The sequence below is a fragment of the Chenopodium album genome, chromosome 20 (assembly GCF_948465745.1).
Source record: "Chenopodium album chromosome 20, dcCheAlbu1.1, whole genome shotgun sequence".
Taxonomy (NCBI): domain Eukaryota; kingdom Viridiplantae; phylum Streptophyta; class Magnoliopsida; order Caryophyllales; family Amaranthaceae; genus Chenopodium; species Chenopodium album.
The window spans coordinates 333929-348029 of record NC_137853.1 but is presented as its reverse complement, the minus strand read 5'-3'; the positions used below and the strand labels follow the sequence as shown (position 1 = coordinate 348029).

Genomic DNA, 14101 nt, shown 5'->3' with positions numbered 1-14101 from the left:
GTGGTAATACCAAGTAGTTAGTATAATTTAGGGGCCGATAAAACAGTAGCACCCACTTAGTGTATATACTACTTAATCACACTTAATTTAATAATGATAAGACGAAAAGAAAAGTCAACGAAGAAATCCAATTTGCATAGTCTTTTATTCATGAGCCACCTGACAGATGGAGACATGCATGATTATGTCTTGTATTTATATATGGCTGTGCTTGGATTAAAACCTGTTGAGTAATTGTGCTTCACACAAACTTAGCTTGAATTCAGTTGCCCACTTCTAAAAAGGAGTAATACAATTGGAATATTAGCTTCTTGCGTTACAAATTAAAGTCAAATCTGTGTTTATTTGGAATAGTCTCAAATGCACTCACTTAGGTAGCTTGGTTGATCTCCAACAAGGTTTTGAATTCACAATACCTGGAGAACTAGTGTGCTGTGTAGGAATTTCTACATTATAATCATCAAGAAACTAATGATTACAATTACGCTTTTCGTCCAGATCGATATATTACGTTAGTCCCTCAATATATTTGATCTTGTTCATGGTTATCACTTTGTAAAGACAATCCACATGTGAGTTAGGACTAGTCATTTCATAATTTATCATCAATAATATCTTATAGAACGAATTCTATGTTAAAAGTTAATAAGGGCCTGTTCTGATGAATTGAACTGAGCTGAACTGATTGGAGTTAAACTGAACTGAACTGAACTGTTTATGAGAGAAGAAAATTAAGAGCTGAACTAAACTAAAATTAAGCCGAAGAGAACAGGCCCTAAGCTTTAAAAAAAATACTACTGATAATAATTTTGATTACGTACACTAAAAAAATTATCAGCACAAATAATCTAATACAACCATATGTTTAAGGTGTAAGGTTGGTGTGTGAAACTGTTATATAGTGCTTTTAGGCTCCCACTTCACCAGACGTTTCCAATTATCCAAGAAAAAATTTATGTCTTATATTCAATGTGTTAAAATCACTAGGGGCCTGTTCTCTTCAGCTTAATTTCAGTTCAGTTCAGTTCAGCTCCAATCAGTTCAGTTTAGTTCAGTTCAATTCCTAATTTCCTTTTCTCATAAACAATTCATTTCAGCTCTATTCAATTCGGTTTAGTTCAGTTTAGTTCAACATCAATCAGTTCAGCTCCAATCAGTTCAGTTCAATTCAACTCAATTCTGTAAATCAGAACAAGTGTTAGTTTGTAAACTCAAAAAGGCAACCTAGGCAAAATTCAGGGAAGAACTATCAAAGGTCTAATTTTGATCTGCATGGATACATAAATAAACCTCCCTCAACCAAATTAAAACACGATTATTCACCTAACTCCATGGACAATACCTGGTGATGAGTTGAAGTTCAAGGATTGAAAGCAAGGAACTAGCTTAGATGCTAATCATTAACATCTATTAAAACAAATATCGGCATATTAATCTAAATTACTATTGTGACACAGCTAGCATGGAGCTTAGAAACAATAGCTGATTCGCAATCAATAATCCTCCTTTTTCTGAGCCAATAAAATGATAGATAGATTAATCCTAGCTTAGGGCCTGTTCTCTTACGTTGAAATTCAGTTCAGTTTAGTTCAGCTGAGTTCAGTTCAGTTTAGTTCAACTCAATTCAGTTCAGTTCAGTTCAGCTCCTAATTTCCTTCTCTTATAAAATATTCATTTCAGTTCAGTTCAGTTCAATTCAGTTCAGTTCAGTTTAGTTCAGTTCAGCTGAGTTCCGTTCAGTTCAGTTCAGTTCTGCTGAGTTCAGTCAATGAGAACGGGCCCTTAGTAGCCATTCGTTGGAAATGGCAATGTAACTTCCCCAACTAACCCAAAATTAAAACTCTCACTCTCACCACGTATATTACTAGTGTACTAGTACCCCCACACCACTCCCACCAAAAAAAAGAAAAGAGAGTAGGGTAATAACATCACACGTTTTTCAAGATGGTGACTAAATAATAAACGGGTTTTGATTGTGAATCTCCTCTAACTTTGTCAAACACTCTACTGTTGTTAGTGTTTTCTTGTTTACTTAGTAACGCTTCCTTTTCTACCACAAGGATGGAATTCCACTCTCACTTTAGTCTCCACTTAGCTTCATTCATGGAATTTTTTTTTCTCTTGTTTTCCAAGTCAACTTCCAAACAAGTTATCAATCAACAATACACTAAAATTGTTTTACTATGACTAATTATCCTTAGCTTGTAAATTATTGTACAATAGGTAATTAATATGTTTATAATTTGTTACACCATATAGCAAAGCCTGTGAAAGGATTAAGGATATACTACATCTTCTGTCTATTTTGATACATAAACTTAGTTGATTTAAAAATCTTTAACAATAAGGAAAAGTCTTATTTCATTCTCTGTATTTTAAATTTTTTTTATTAAATCAACCAAATTATACTATATTTTATTTTTATATACTTTAAATCAATTAAAATAATATACAAATTCGTTCAAAAAAAAAAAAAAAATCAATCTTGTTTATTGTACAAACAATAGTCAATCAAACCCACTTGATTTGTACAAAATAACAAATCATCAATTTTTATTTAGGGATGAAGGAAGTTGATGTGTAGATGTAGGATAATAGAGTACAATAATAGAGATACAAATCATACAGTACAATACATGATTTTCATGTTCCCCCTGTTGGCCTGTTGTATCAATGATTTTGGTAGTATAAATTCCTTGAAAACGACTTTACATACATAGACCTCTCACCTTACTTTCACCCATCCATGGAAAGGAAATTAAACCTAGTTTGGAAAACTATATAGAACAAGTAGTGACCAACCACATCAACATGCATGTTCTATTCTTTGAATGTGCCCACAAAGTATTTATAATAGGAAAAAGAGAAAAATGATGTGATTGAATTGCCAAGTCTTACTTACTTCATATTCCAACCATACTTCATATGTCATATGAAGTATCTAGTATGAAGTACTAGACAATATTAATCAAAATATTACAATGTAGGTCTATCGCTATTTGTAAATATATAGATATTGACAATCGGCCTAAATTTGTGGTAATTTACAAAATGAAGCAATACATCTTATACATGTTTTGATATAGATAGCTACACTGTATTGCAATCGGTTATGTTGCAAATTTGGGATTATAACTTATAATGAGACCATATAGTGATTAAGCAAAAAATAACGAACGGAGTATTGTAACAGCAAATACATGACTTGTTGTTTATACTACCTCCGGTCCAAATAACTCGCGACTTTGAAATATTTTATATCTCACAAATAATACTCTAAAGTTGCGAGTAATTTGGACCGGAGGTAGTAAATTAACTTAAAGAGGATGTAGACAAAAGGGACAAGTCGATTCCACTATAAAAACTAAAGTATAAAATAAATTAGCATGACATTATTGGCTGGAAGAACATGCATGATATGATATAATAGAACTCCTAGAACTAATTGGTCAAGATAATTATCAAGTAAATGCCAAAATCCAGCGAATGCCACAACTTCGTCAATTCGACTGCACTTACTTCTAGTTGTTCACTTGTTCGCCAATTCGACTGTTCTTACTTTTATGTGTCTTCACACTTTTTATTATTATTTTTTTTTAATTTTTTATATTTTTATTTTTTTTAAGTATACAATGATAGGCATAAGTTTGAACGTAATTTGTTTGTTTCCTTATGTCAGGGGAAAAAAAATGTTAGTTCTTCATATAAACCTATTATGGTGTTGAAAATACTTTTAAACAGCGCAATTGGGAAGATTTGAGATATATTTTGTGTTTCATTAAGACTATAACAATTCAACTATATTACTTAATTTTCATGTATTCTAGGTCAAGTTTAATTTGTATGAATAACTTTTGTATACATCCGGTGTACAGTAATTTACTGTACATTGGGGGTCACTTTTTATCAAATTTAGGGTCACTTTTACAATATTTTGGGTAACTTTTATCAATAAAGTATAAATACTTCGTAACATTTATTTATGTTAGGGTAACATTTATCCATATTAGGGTGACTTTTACTTATTTTAGGGGTAACTTTATAATGGATGTACAATATTTATTGTACATCCGATTTATTTAAAAGTTTGTGAATTTGTATAAACTTTTAGTAATTCTGATAGAAAATTAAAGATACTAATGTTTAATGACAAAAAGTAATATAATGACGACAACTCAAAAGTCTATGAATTTGTTTTGTATCATTTTATTTTATTTTATTATAGAAAAAGTAAGCTAAGATAAAATCAATCTAATCAAGAATAATAAATTTAGGTAAATCTTTTTCAGATAAAATAAAAATAATAACAAGTTTTGTCAAGTTGGGATTATATTTAATAGGAGTGATATGAATGTTATAAGTGTGTATATATATTTATATAGTACTTCATAATATAATTTATAGGAGTAATTATGTATGTTCTTACTTTCTTTACATAGTACAATATATAATCAAAAGGTATGTAAATGATTGAAGAAAGTTGTTACAAACAAAAAAGTAGACTACTTTGATGAAGTCAATCTATAAATCCTTACGCAAAAGGGTGGACTTTGCAAATTAAACAATAGAAAACTGCTTACCTAGTACGGAGTAGAAGGGAGTAATGGTAACCTATATATGCTCGTAGTAGACATGTTTCCACTACATCAATAAATCGCACTATATATCCAATAATCCAAATATTCTTTAGTCGCTAGCTCAGATGAGTCCATTTTTTATAGATTAGAAAAGATTCTGCATAATGGTTGTGTTTGGTTCTATTATCAACCTTTTTTTCGTTTGATGGAGACAGTCTACATACACAAGATACATACCCAATCCATTTAAGTAGTTGGAAAGTGCTCTCTATGCATAAACATGGATGGGTTAGTATTAAAAATATGTTTCCTCCATTTTTAAAGTGTAAAGTTTTGACTTTTTATTATACCGTTCACCTGATCAATAATTGACTAATATGAGAGTGAGAGATAGCTCAAGTGGTTAGAACTTTCCTTCCGATTTCAGTAGATCCTGAGATCAATTCTCACCCCCGCCCTTGTGGCTCTCTAAATACTAAAAAAAATAAAAAAAAATAACGGAGCATGAAGTGTAAAAATGCAAGATGATAATGTTAGTTGTGCTGGGGTGATCACGATCTAGTAGAGCGCGCCATATTGGACAAATAATAAGCTGGGTGCTGTATGTGTGACCAACATGAAATTGTGGTGATTCATTATTTTATGCCTGCTGGCTGCTGCTGCTATATACTGTTATGGATTACATTTGGAACTAGCTTGTTGGATTTGCGATGCCTTTACTAGCAACAAATAAATTATACGATTGGATCAGATTTCGACTTTTTTTGGCTGCTACCACATTTGTCTTCTTTGAGCTCTTCTATTTAGCAGTCTTACATACATTTTATTCCTAAGCTAGCTTAGGGATGGACTTAATTGGATCATGTCATCTATGGCCGGTACGTTTGATAGTGATAGTGGTCGATATAGAACATACTGTAAAGCTTGATGTATTTATAAAATGATACAACTATATTAATTAAATTTAATTTGTAGTGTTATGAAGAGTATCTTTTTTTTTTTTTTTTTTTTTGTTGTTGTTTGAGGGAAAAGCAATATTGAACCTAATATAATCACTAATATAACATAAAATCGTAAACATAAACATCAACAATCATATCATGTAAATAATATGAAATACGTTCATACAATAATATGAAAACAAATATCATTAAAAAATGATGCTATTCACTTAAAAAGCAAGCAATATATAAGATTATATTAATACGTTATTTTGTCCAATAATGATCGATAAATAATTAATAATATTAATTACAAAAACATACTCCATTCAACTATGCTCAAAGTCGTCATATCATCAAAGCAATGATATTGTCTTATCAATTAGTTATCCTTCCATTCTACTAAAATGAACATGTAAATATCTTATGTGAACTTATGGAGTACTTCATGTAATTGTTTAACATCGATCAATTTATATTAGATTATGTGCTCTAAACACAAATATATTCAAATGTATAGTGAACACTATATCCTAGTAAAAAAGAGGCAAGTATATATTATGGCATTGGCCACATATGATACATCTTGCGCGCACCATAGTCGGGCTAGCCTTGCAGTTGAAAAACAGTAGTATAAAAACAAAAAGATTAAATTACACAAGAGGGAGAAGCTAAGTATAAAAGCACAATTGTTGATACTTCGTATTTATTAAATTTATCATCACAAGGATGTGACATGGGCAATAAGGGCCTCAAATTTGCATTGCACTTGTGAAATGTCTTTTTCCCCAAAAGTACAAAGTCTATCAAATAGAGAAGATAGATCGACTTCACTGCTTATTTGCAACAAAAAAGCTTTACTTAAAAACTTAATTGCTACATTACATACCTATCATCCCACCTTTCACGAACATATATCATCTACCATTACTTTTTGGTGCGCCTTTTTTACGGTTGTTGCATGGCCACCTATTCTACACAGCAAAAGTTTCCCTTTACAAAAGCAAAAACTCGGTAATTCAAGTGTATTTTTGTTTTCTTTTTTTTCTTATACTACAAGAAGCAAGCGCACATCTCACCCCAAAATTATTATAGATTAAAAAGCTTGCAAAAAAATATGTGCTGCTAATAACTTCTGCCAGCCCTTTTAGGCATGACATTAATTAGCTATTAATAAGGACTAATTAAGATGCCATTATTTTTGTTAATGACAAGTTGGACCGTCTTCTTCTTCAATTTTGTACCCCTCCTCAGCTAGCCATGTCTCCTTGTACACGTACCACTTGGCGAATACCAAATACACAAACAAGTTTACCACGCTCAAACCTGCAAGTAACCAGTAGAAGTAGTCAAGCCTTCCTTGGTTTAAGTTATCGGCTATCCATGGGTGCTTGTTACCGGTAATGTTGTGCACCACGGTAACAAGGGCCGAGCTAACGAAAAACCCTAGTGAAAGTGTTGTTAAAAACAGCCCTGTACTCATAGTCTTCATTCCCTTAGGGCACTCCCTTAAGAAGAAGTCAAGTTGGCCAATGTAGGTGAAAGCTTCACCGGCACCAACGAAAAAGAACTGCGGTACAAGCCAGAACACGCTCAATGGGACCACTTGGTATGGCTTGTTTACCAACCCGTGGTCTTGTGCAGTTTTCAAACGTCGAATTTCAACAAGAGCCGCGCATATCATGGAAATAATAGAGAAGACTAGGCCAACTCCAATCCTCTGAAGTGGAGTAAGACCTTGAGGGTTATGAAGGACTCTTGAGGATATTGGTACGACCACACGGTCGTATATTGGGACAGTGATGAGGATGCTACCCACAAAGAAAACCGTAAGGGAAGCGGCCGGGATTTGGAAAGATTTACCAATGTGACGGTCCATGGTGGTGGCTTGTGAGACGGAGAAAGTACTCATTTGAGCGTAAATGGTCCAGAAAATAATGGTGGTGGCCCAAATGGGAAGCATCTTTAGCACCAATTTAACTTCCTCTACATCAGTTGAAGTCGGCAAGTACCATTTGTTCACCTTTGTAACAACTGCTGGCATATTAGGATCTTTGATTGCTGCCTTGTCCAAAAACCTATATAATACAATCATTATTAGTTTTACTATTTATCAAAAATAAATACTACGTAATATTCAACATTCAACGTATATTTTCTATCAACGAAGGTTGACCAAATTGTAATGGTTAAAATGTTGCAAGAATCATATAATATAGTGACATGTATAACAATATGAGAACTTCATGAGAATTATGACTATGGACTCATCAAAATTTACGGAGTGTACTGTTGAAGTTAAAACCATATAATGGAGGGCTGACCCTTATCCTCTTCAATTCAGTAAGGCAGGGCCCCGCTTAAAATGAACATCCAAAAGAGATGAAATATCAAGGCCTTGTCCGTATCACAGGATCGGATATTTTATGAAAGTGTATTTAATTTATTTTTTTTAAATAGATATATAGTTTAACAATTATTAATATTATATCATTTTCATTCTTCCAGAATTGAAGTATAGCATGTGTATTTACTCCTAAGGTTCCAAAAACTCCATTCATCCAACCTTGTTTGTGTTTGTTTTTGTCTAGCATGAAAAAGAAAAACTGCTGATTCTTTGTGTTTTCATGCAAGATAAGGTGTGGACAATATACTTGGTTATAGGGACGAGGGGATTTTTTTTTCTTAAATTAAAAAAGAAAGAAACCCTTCTAAAAAGTTCTAGAGTGTCACATTATCTCTAAGATCAGATGATTTTTTGTTTCTTAATTCTATAATATATCGTTAACGTACACGTATACGATTGTGAGTGAGTTAACAATATGTGCTTGCTTGGGTAAAAATAGGAGCGAGCTGAGGATGGTGACCTCCATTTCTAAAACAGAAAGCCGGACTCATCGGGCAGCAAAGCAAATAAGTAAAAGAGTAGATCGAGCAATCAATGAGGGCACAATAATATAATGTGTGAATGAATAGTAATAATAAGCTGGCTGGCCAATGAAATATAGGTTATGCTACAATCATGGACGACTTGGGCCAAACTTTGTCCGGTGTTATTCATAAATCGTTTTGGATAGTCAAATTTAAAAGCAATCAACATGGCCCCATCTAGATCATCAACACGTATTTTCTTCAAAGTATCAACTAACACATTTTCATATTTAATGACCTTTATCGACTAAATACTTTGCTCATCCTCGAATTATAATTTGTTGGCCATAATTTATTTTAATTATATATACTAAAACTAAGTTTTACTTATTCTAGATTTGTCTTTGATACAATGAGTTGCTAATTTTTACTCACTATTACTTCATCATTAGTCTAGCATACTTTCATATTTTATATTATTGTTCACACATGAACTTGATTATTTCCACGCACTGAAATATTTATGGGTCAAATCATGGAGAAAAATTTGACAAGACAAAACTTTTAACTTGGTACACATACACGAGAAAAGTAGTAAAAGCTTAATCTTATTAGTTTACATATATTTGAGTTTTAACACAATTTATGATTTATATTTTGACTATCTTTTATGATTTTCACGATAAATATAATGCTATTTTATTTGATTAGCTCAATGTATAATTTATTACTCCCTCCGTCCTCCTTTGATAGTCTCTTATGAGTAAATATTAGTCCCAAAATGTTCACCCCATTTGCTTTTTTCAACAACCGTTAATATTAATTTTTTACCAAAATTTCCTCCAATTTGCAACAATACTTGTGCAAATTTAAATTTCCCATGTAAATTTTATTTTCCCATATACTTTTATTACTTTCTCTCTCTATTTTTTGCAGCATATCCAATGTCAATTTACTTTTTCAATGTAATTTTACTATTGTTATTTATGTTTATTAATTCCCGTGAAAAATGCCCATAAAGGACTATCAAAGGGGGACGGAGAGAGTAACATTTATTAATATTCACTTTTTATAATTTTTAGTTATTGAAAATTTGAGATATTATTGTTAAAATTGTGCTTAATTGTGAGGCAAAAGAAAAAGGAGTTGGTAAGGAATGTCACATGTGCGTGGAAACTGTTGTGTGGTGTGGATCTCATCATACATAGTTTGATCAACATACCATGTTACGTCTCCCTTTGTCTAATCTTCAGGGCACCGACTAACATGCAACTACTTCATTTTAAGCTTTCTTTTTGTGGTGTGCCTCTTACCTATTTCCTATACTAATTTAAGCTAGTTGATTGATATTTTTATCATATCACTTTTATAAACCTAATTTAACACAGTAACTGTACAACCTTCACTGAATTGAAATTGAAATACTAAGCATCAATTATTATACTAGTATAAAATTTTTAGTTAATTAAAAGAAACTAGCTAGGTCGAGTAGTCTTATGTTATGACACATCTAAGAGCCGGCGAAAATGAACAATTTAAATGTAACGATCTAAAATTGAAGCAATAAGATAATGAAAGTAGTGACCTGAATTGTTTGCTATGAGGCAATTTTTGCTTTTTATGTTTGCCACCATCAGCCAAATCATCAATATTGAAAAGAAGGGAGGAATCAGAAGGCAAGTCCATACGCCTCTTCCTCCAAGCAGCGACAAAAACAGCAGCAATTTGAGTCAATGGACTGCCCACAAGTTTCTTAAAACGGTACCGTCTTGTGCCGCAAAGAAACACTACTAGAGCCAGCATAATACAGCATGCACATATACCATACCCCCACTGCCTTCCCATGTTGTCTTGGATGTACACCAATACTGTCACTGCTGCTAGTGACCCTAAACTTATGAAGAAAAAGAACCAATTAAAAAACTTTATCATTTGTGTCTTTTCTTCCTTGTTCGTCTCATCAAATTGGTCCGTCCCGAATCCCGACACGCTTGCCTTCACACCACCCGTCCCTAGCGCCGTTAGGTACAGTGCTAGGTAGAGTACCCCTAGTTGCATGTCTGAGGCCGGAGTGCATGTGTCCGAACCCTCTTTGCAGGCCGGTGGGCGAAGGCTTGGGATTATGGTTGATATGGTCAACACTGTCACACCCTAGTAACATTTAACAAACAATCATTAAACACCATCACTATCTATCTTTACCTTTTACTTAAGGTTAATGGACTTGCACGAACTTTGGACACATATTCTTCGAATAATTTGTGGTTGGTGCACCCGGGTGCACCATGCGCATGGTGCACCCAAAAGAACATTTAGTATATTTAAAAGAACATGGGTAAAAAATGAATATGTTTTTATTTTCTTGCAACTGCAAATCCATCACTCTCTTCTCCTGCAATTTCTCACTCCTCTTTCCCTTCCTATCACTCTCTTTCTTGCTGCCAATTTTTAATCTCCCTTACACTATCGTTTTCATTTAAAATTTTCAATGAATTTGGGTAAAAATCATTTCCAAAGTACTCATTTTCTCTCTCCATAACTTTTCTCTCTATCTTTTTCTATTTTTCAAAAAAATTTCAAAATAGCAAAATTGTTCATCTTCAAAGTAATACCCAAGAAAAAAATTGAACTTATTTCAACAATTCAACCTTCAAAATTAAACAAATGGTGGATTCAAGTAAAATGTAAGTATAAATTTTGTACATGCAAATTGTTTTTTGTCAATAATTTTAAAGTCAAAGTGTTTAATTTTGTGAATTTTTGGGGTTTTTTTTTTTAAAAAAAATAATAATTAAAGCTATAAAGTACAATTTGTTCAAAAAAGAACAATTAGAGGAGAAAGAAGAATAGTAATGAATTGAAGCCAACTGGAAGATAACCAAACAAGGTTAATTTTTCAAACACTAGCTTGTTCTTTTTCAAACACTAACATGTTCTTTTTATTCCACGTTCTTTAAAATATGCCTAATGTTCTTTTCGGAGGTCATGTTCTTTATCAAACACAAACATGTTCTTTTGTTGAACACTATTATGCATGTTCTTTTTCAAATACTAGCATGTTCTTTTTCAAACACTGGCTTATTCTTTTTCAAACACTAACATGTTCTTTTTATTCTATGTTCTTTAAAATATGCCTAATGTTCTTTTCGAAGGCCATGTTCTTTGTCAAACACAAACATGTTCTTGTGTTAAACACTATTATGCATGTTCTTTTTCAAATACTAGCATATTCTTTTTCAAACACTCGTATGTTCTTTTTTTTTTTCTCATGTTCTTTAAAATAAGCCTAATGTTCTTTCCGGGTGCACCATGCGCATGGTGCACCCGGGTGCACTATACTATTTTCATTCTTCGAAACGGTCCTTTATTATAAACATTGTTTAGTAAATAAAAAAAATAAATTAAACTATCGATCGATGGGAATCTTATGAGCAATTGAGCATGCATCCAATAATTGCTTGTAAAAAAGTTCTTAGTTGATAATACTTCGTACCTAGTATATCAATTGCTCATTGTCTACATCAATTATTTTATAATTAACTCTAATAGTTGATATTAAATATTCCAATAGAGTGGGAATGTGGGCCTAAGTTCCTTGTCTAAGCCAAATGAATAATAAAACTTGTTCTTAAATTACTCATTAGTACTCCAATAATTGTCATTTTTTTTTCTTTGTTTGACATCTTTAAAACCGGAAAACAATGAAATCGCGCAAATTTCGCTGTTTCTTTGTAGCTTAACTGAACTATTCTTAACATTTACCAATAATTGTGATGCATTAGCGCACTTGCCGCATACTTTCTTCCACTCGTGAAAACTTTATATTATAATGGTCGTGGGGGGTCTTATGATATATTCATGTATCCTAGAATTCATTGTTAAAAGTTGTTGATATACCCTTAATATATTCCAATACAGTAGGAATGTGGGGTTGAATTCTGTTTTAAATGATGATATACCTAGATCTACTATCATTTTTTATAATTATTAAAATATAAATCTGTGTTTATAACTTATGTGCTCACAAGTCTATGATTTGTGCTTGTTAACATATCTGCAGCTAGGGTTGTATTACTTGTATACTACGTATATAATACATATTCTATAAACTATGTAATTAAATAGTGATGAAATAAATTTGACTAATTATGTTAAATCAAAGCACTTACCAATGCTTGAACTGTGGCGAAGATAGCAATGGTTAGATACCTGTTCAAAACAATATGGGAAAATAAGTTACGACATTTAATAGACTATGATTATTATTAGCGCGTGATTTATGTATCTGTAAATAGACCAGATGCCATGTTTAAGAAAAATGGAAATCCAATCAAATTCAATAAAATAACATGTCATTTTTGTTTTTGTTACTAAATACAAATAGAAATAAACTTTTAATTGGCTGAAAACTGAACAGCAACAAGCAAAAATAAACTTGTTGGTTGTCCCATGTATTTTTTTTTTAAAAAAAAAATGAATATAATAATCGTTCAAGGCCCAATAGGGGCAATAGTTTATTTATAAAATTTACTGAAAATAAGGTACTTTTTGAAATAGAAAGAAAAGGTAGGTAGGTAGGAGGGAATTGGGACAAAGGGAAAAATGAAGAAGTAAAAAAGGAAAAAGAAAAAAAAAACTAACCGTCCAAGAAAAGTGTCAGCAATAAAACCGCCAAGGAGGCAGAGCATGAAAGAAGTGCCCATAAAATTGGTGACAGTATTAGCAGATGCAGCATTGCCCAAATGCATAACTCCCGTCAAATATGTCACCAAATTTACCGCTATCCCAAGTGTCGTCAACCTTTCACATGCTTCTCCTCCTGAATCAGTAACGCATTTTTCATTAGGATTTCTGTTTTTTTTTTTTTTTTTTTTGAACGGAGCATATATTGTACTCTATGATTCAAGCTTTGAGTATAATTCGTCTAAAACTCTCCAAATTAAAGAATAAAATACTGGTATGATCATATATATGATGGTATTTGTGATACTGTGTACCAGAACATTTGGTAACTTACAAATAAAAACAAAACCATTAAATTCCCAGTTGAGTTGCACCCATACTCGTATTCATATAACACAAATATTCTTGTATGAGACGGCCTCAACAAAAAGAGAAGAGTTGGAGTAACATAACAAGTGAGTGGCATGTATTATTAGAACAAGAGAAAATAAAAGGAGAGAGAAAAAAGACCTAAGATCATGGCAGCACTCTTCCAGCCACCAGTTTTGGATCTGTGAGCAGGGTGGCCTTTGTAATTCCATGCGTCAGAAACAATATCTTTACCAATTTCCATATCCATATTCGAAACCGTCTTTTTACTAGCTATACCAGGTAAAGCCATATCCGATCCTTATTAGTTTATTCTTATATAATACTTAGTTCCTCTGTTTTGGGAGGAGAGAGAAAGAGAAGAACAAGAGAGAGAAGAGAAGACTATGAATGAGTGCCACCAGAAACGCCCTTATTTATATACGACTCAGGCTGTGTTGGGCGCTTCCCGTCCACGTCTCTCATTGCATAACCGTTAGATAATGTTGCTCTTTTTTCCTTTTTTTTTTAAAAAAAAAAATATATTTAAACGCAGTTCATTATTAAGTATGAGATTGTTAATTCAAAACCTTGTTTTCCTTGTTCGATTAACTGACACCTCACCATCCATGGCAAAATCGACTGACACCTGTCAAATGTATGTATTACTTTTTTTTTTTT

At 32.4% G+C, this 14101-nt stretch overlaps 1 protein-coding gene across 1 annotated transcript; it reads right to left on the bottom strand.

Annotated features, from left to right (window-relative positions):
* Positions 1-6190: 6190 nt before the first annotated feature.
* LOC145597343 (protein NRT1/ PTR FAMILY 6.3-like) lies at positions 6191-13837 on the bottom strand. The gene is made up of 5 exons (XM_081653497.1): positions 13583-13837; positions 13031-13208; positions 12559-12598; positions 9975-10540; positions 6191-7596 (listed from the first exon to the last, which is right to left on the bottom strand). The coding sequence occupies exons 1-5, from the start codon at positions 13731-13733 to the stop codon at positions 6723-6725; spliced, it is 1809 nt and encodes a 602-aa protein (XP_081509623.1). The 5' UTR covers positions 13734-13837; the 3' UTR covers positions 6191-6722.
* Positions 13838-14101: the final 264 nt, after the last annotated feature.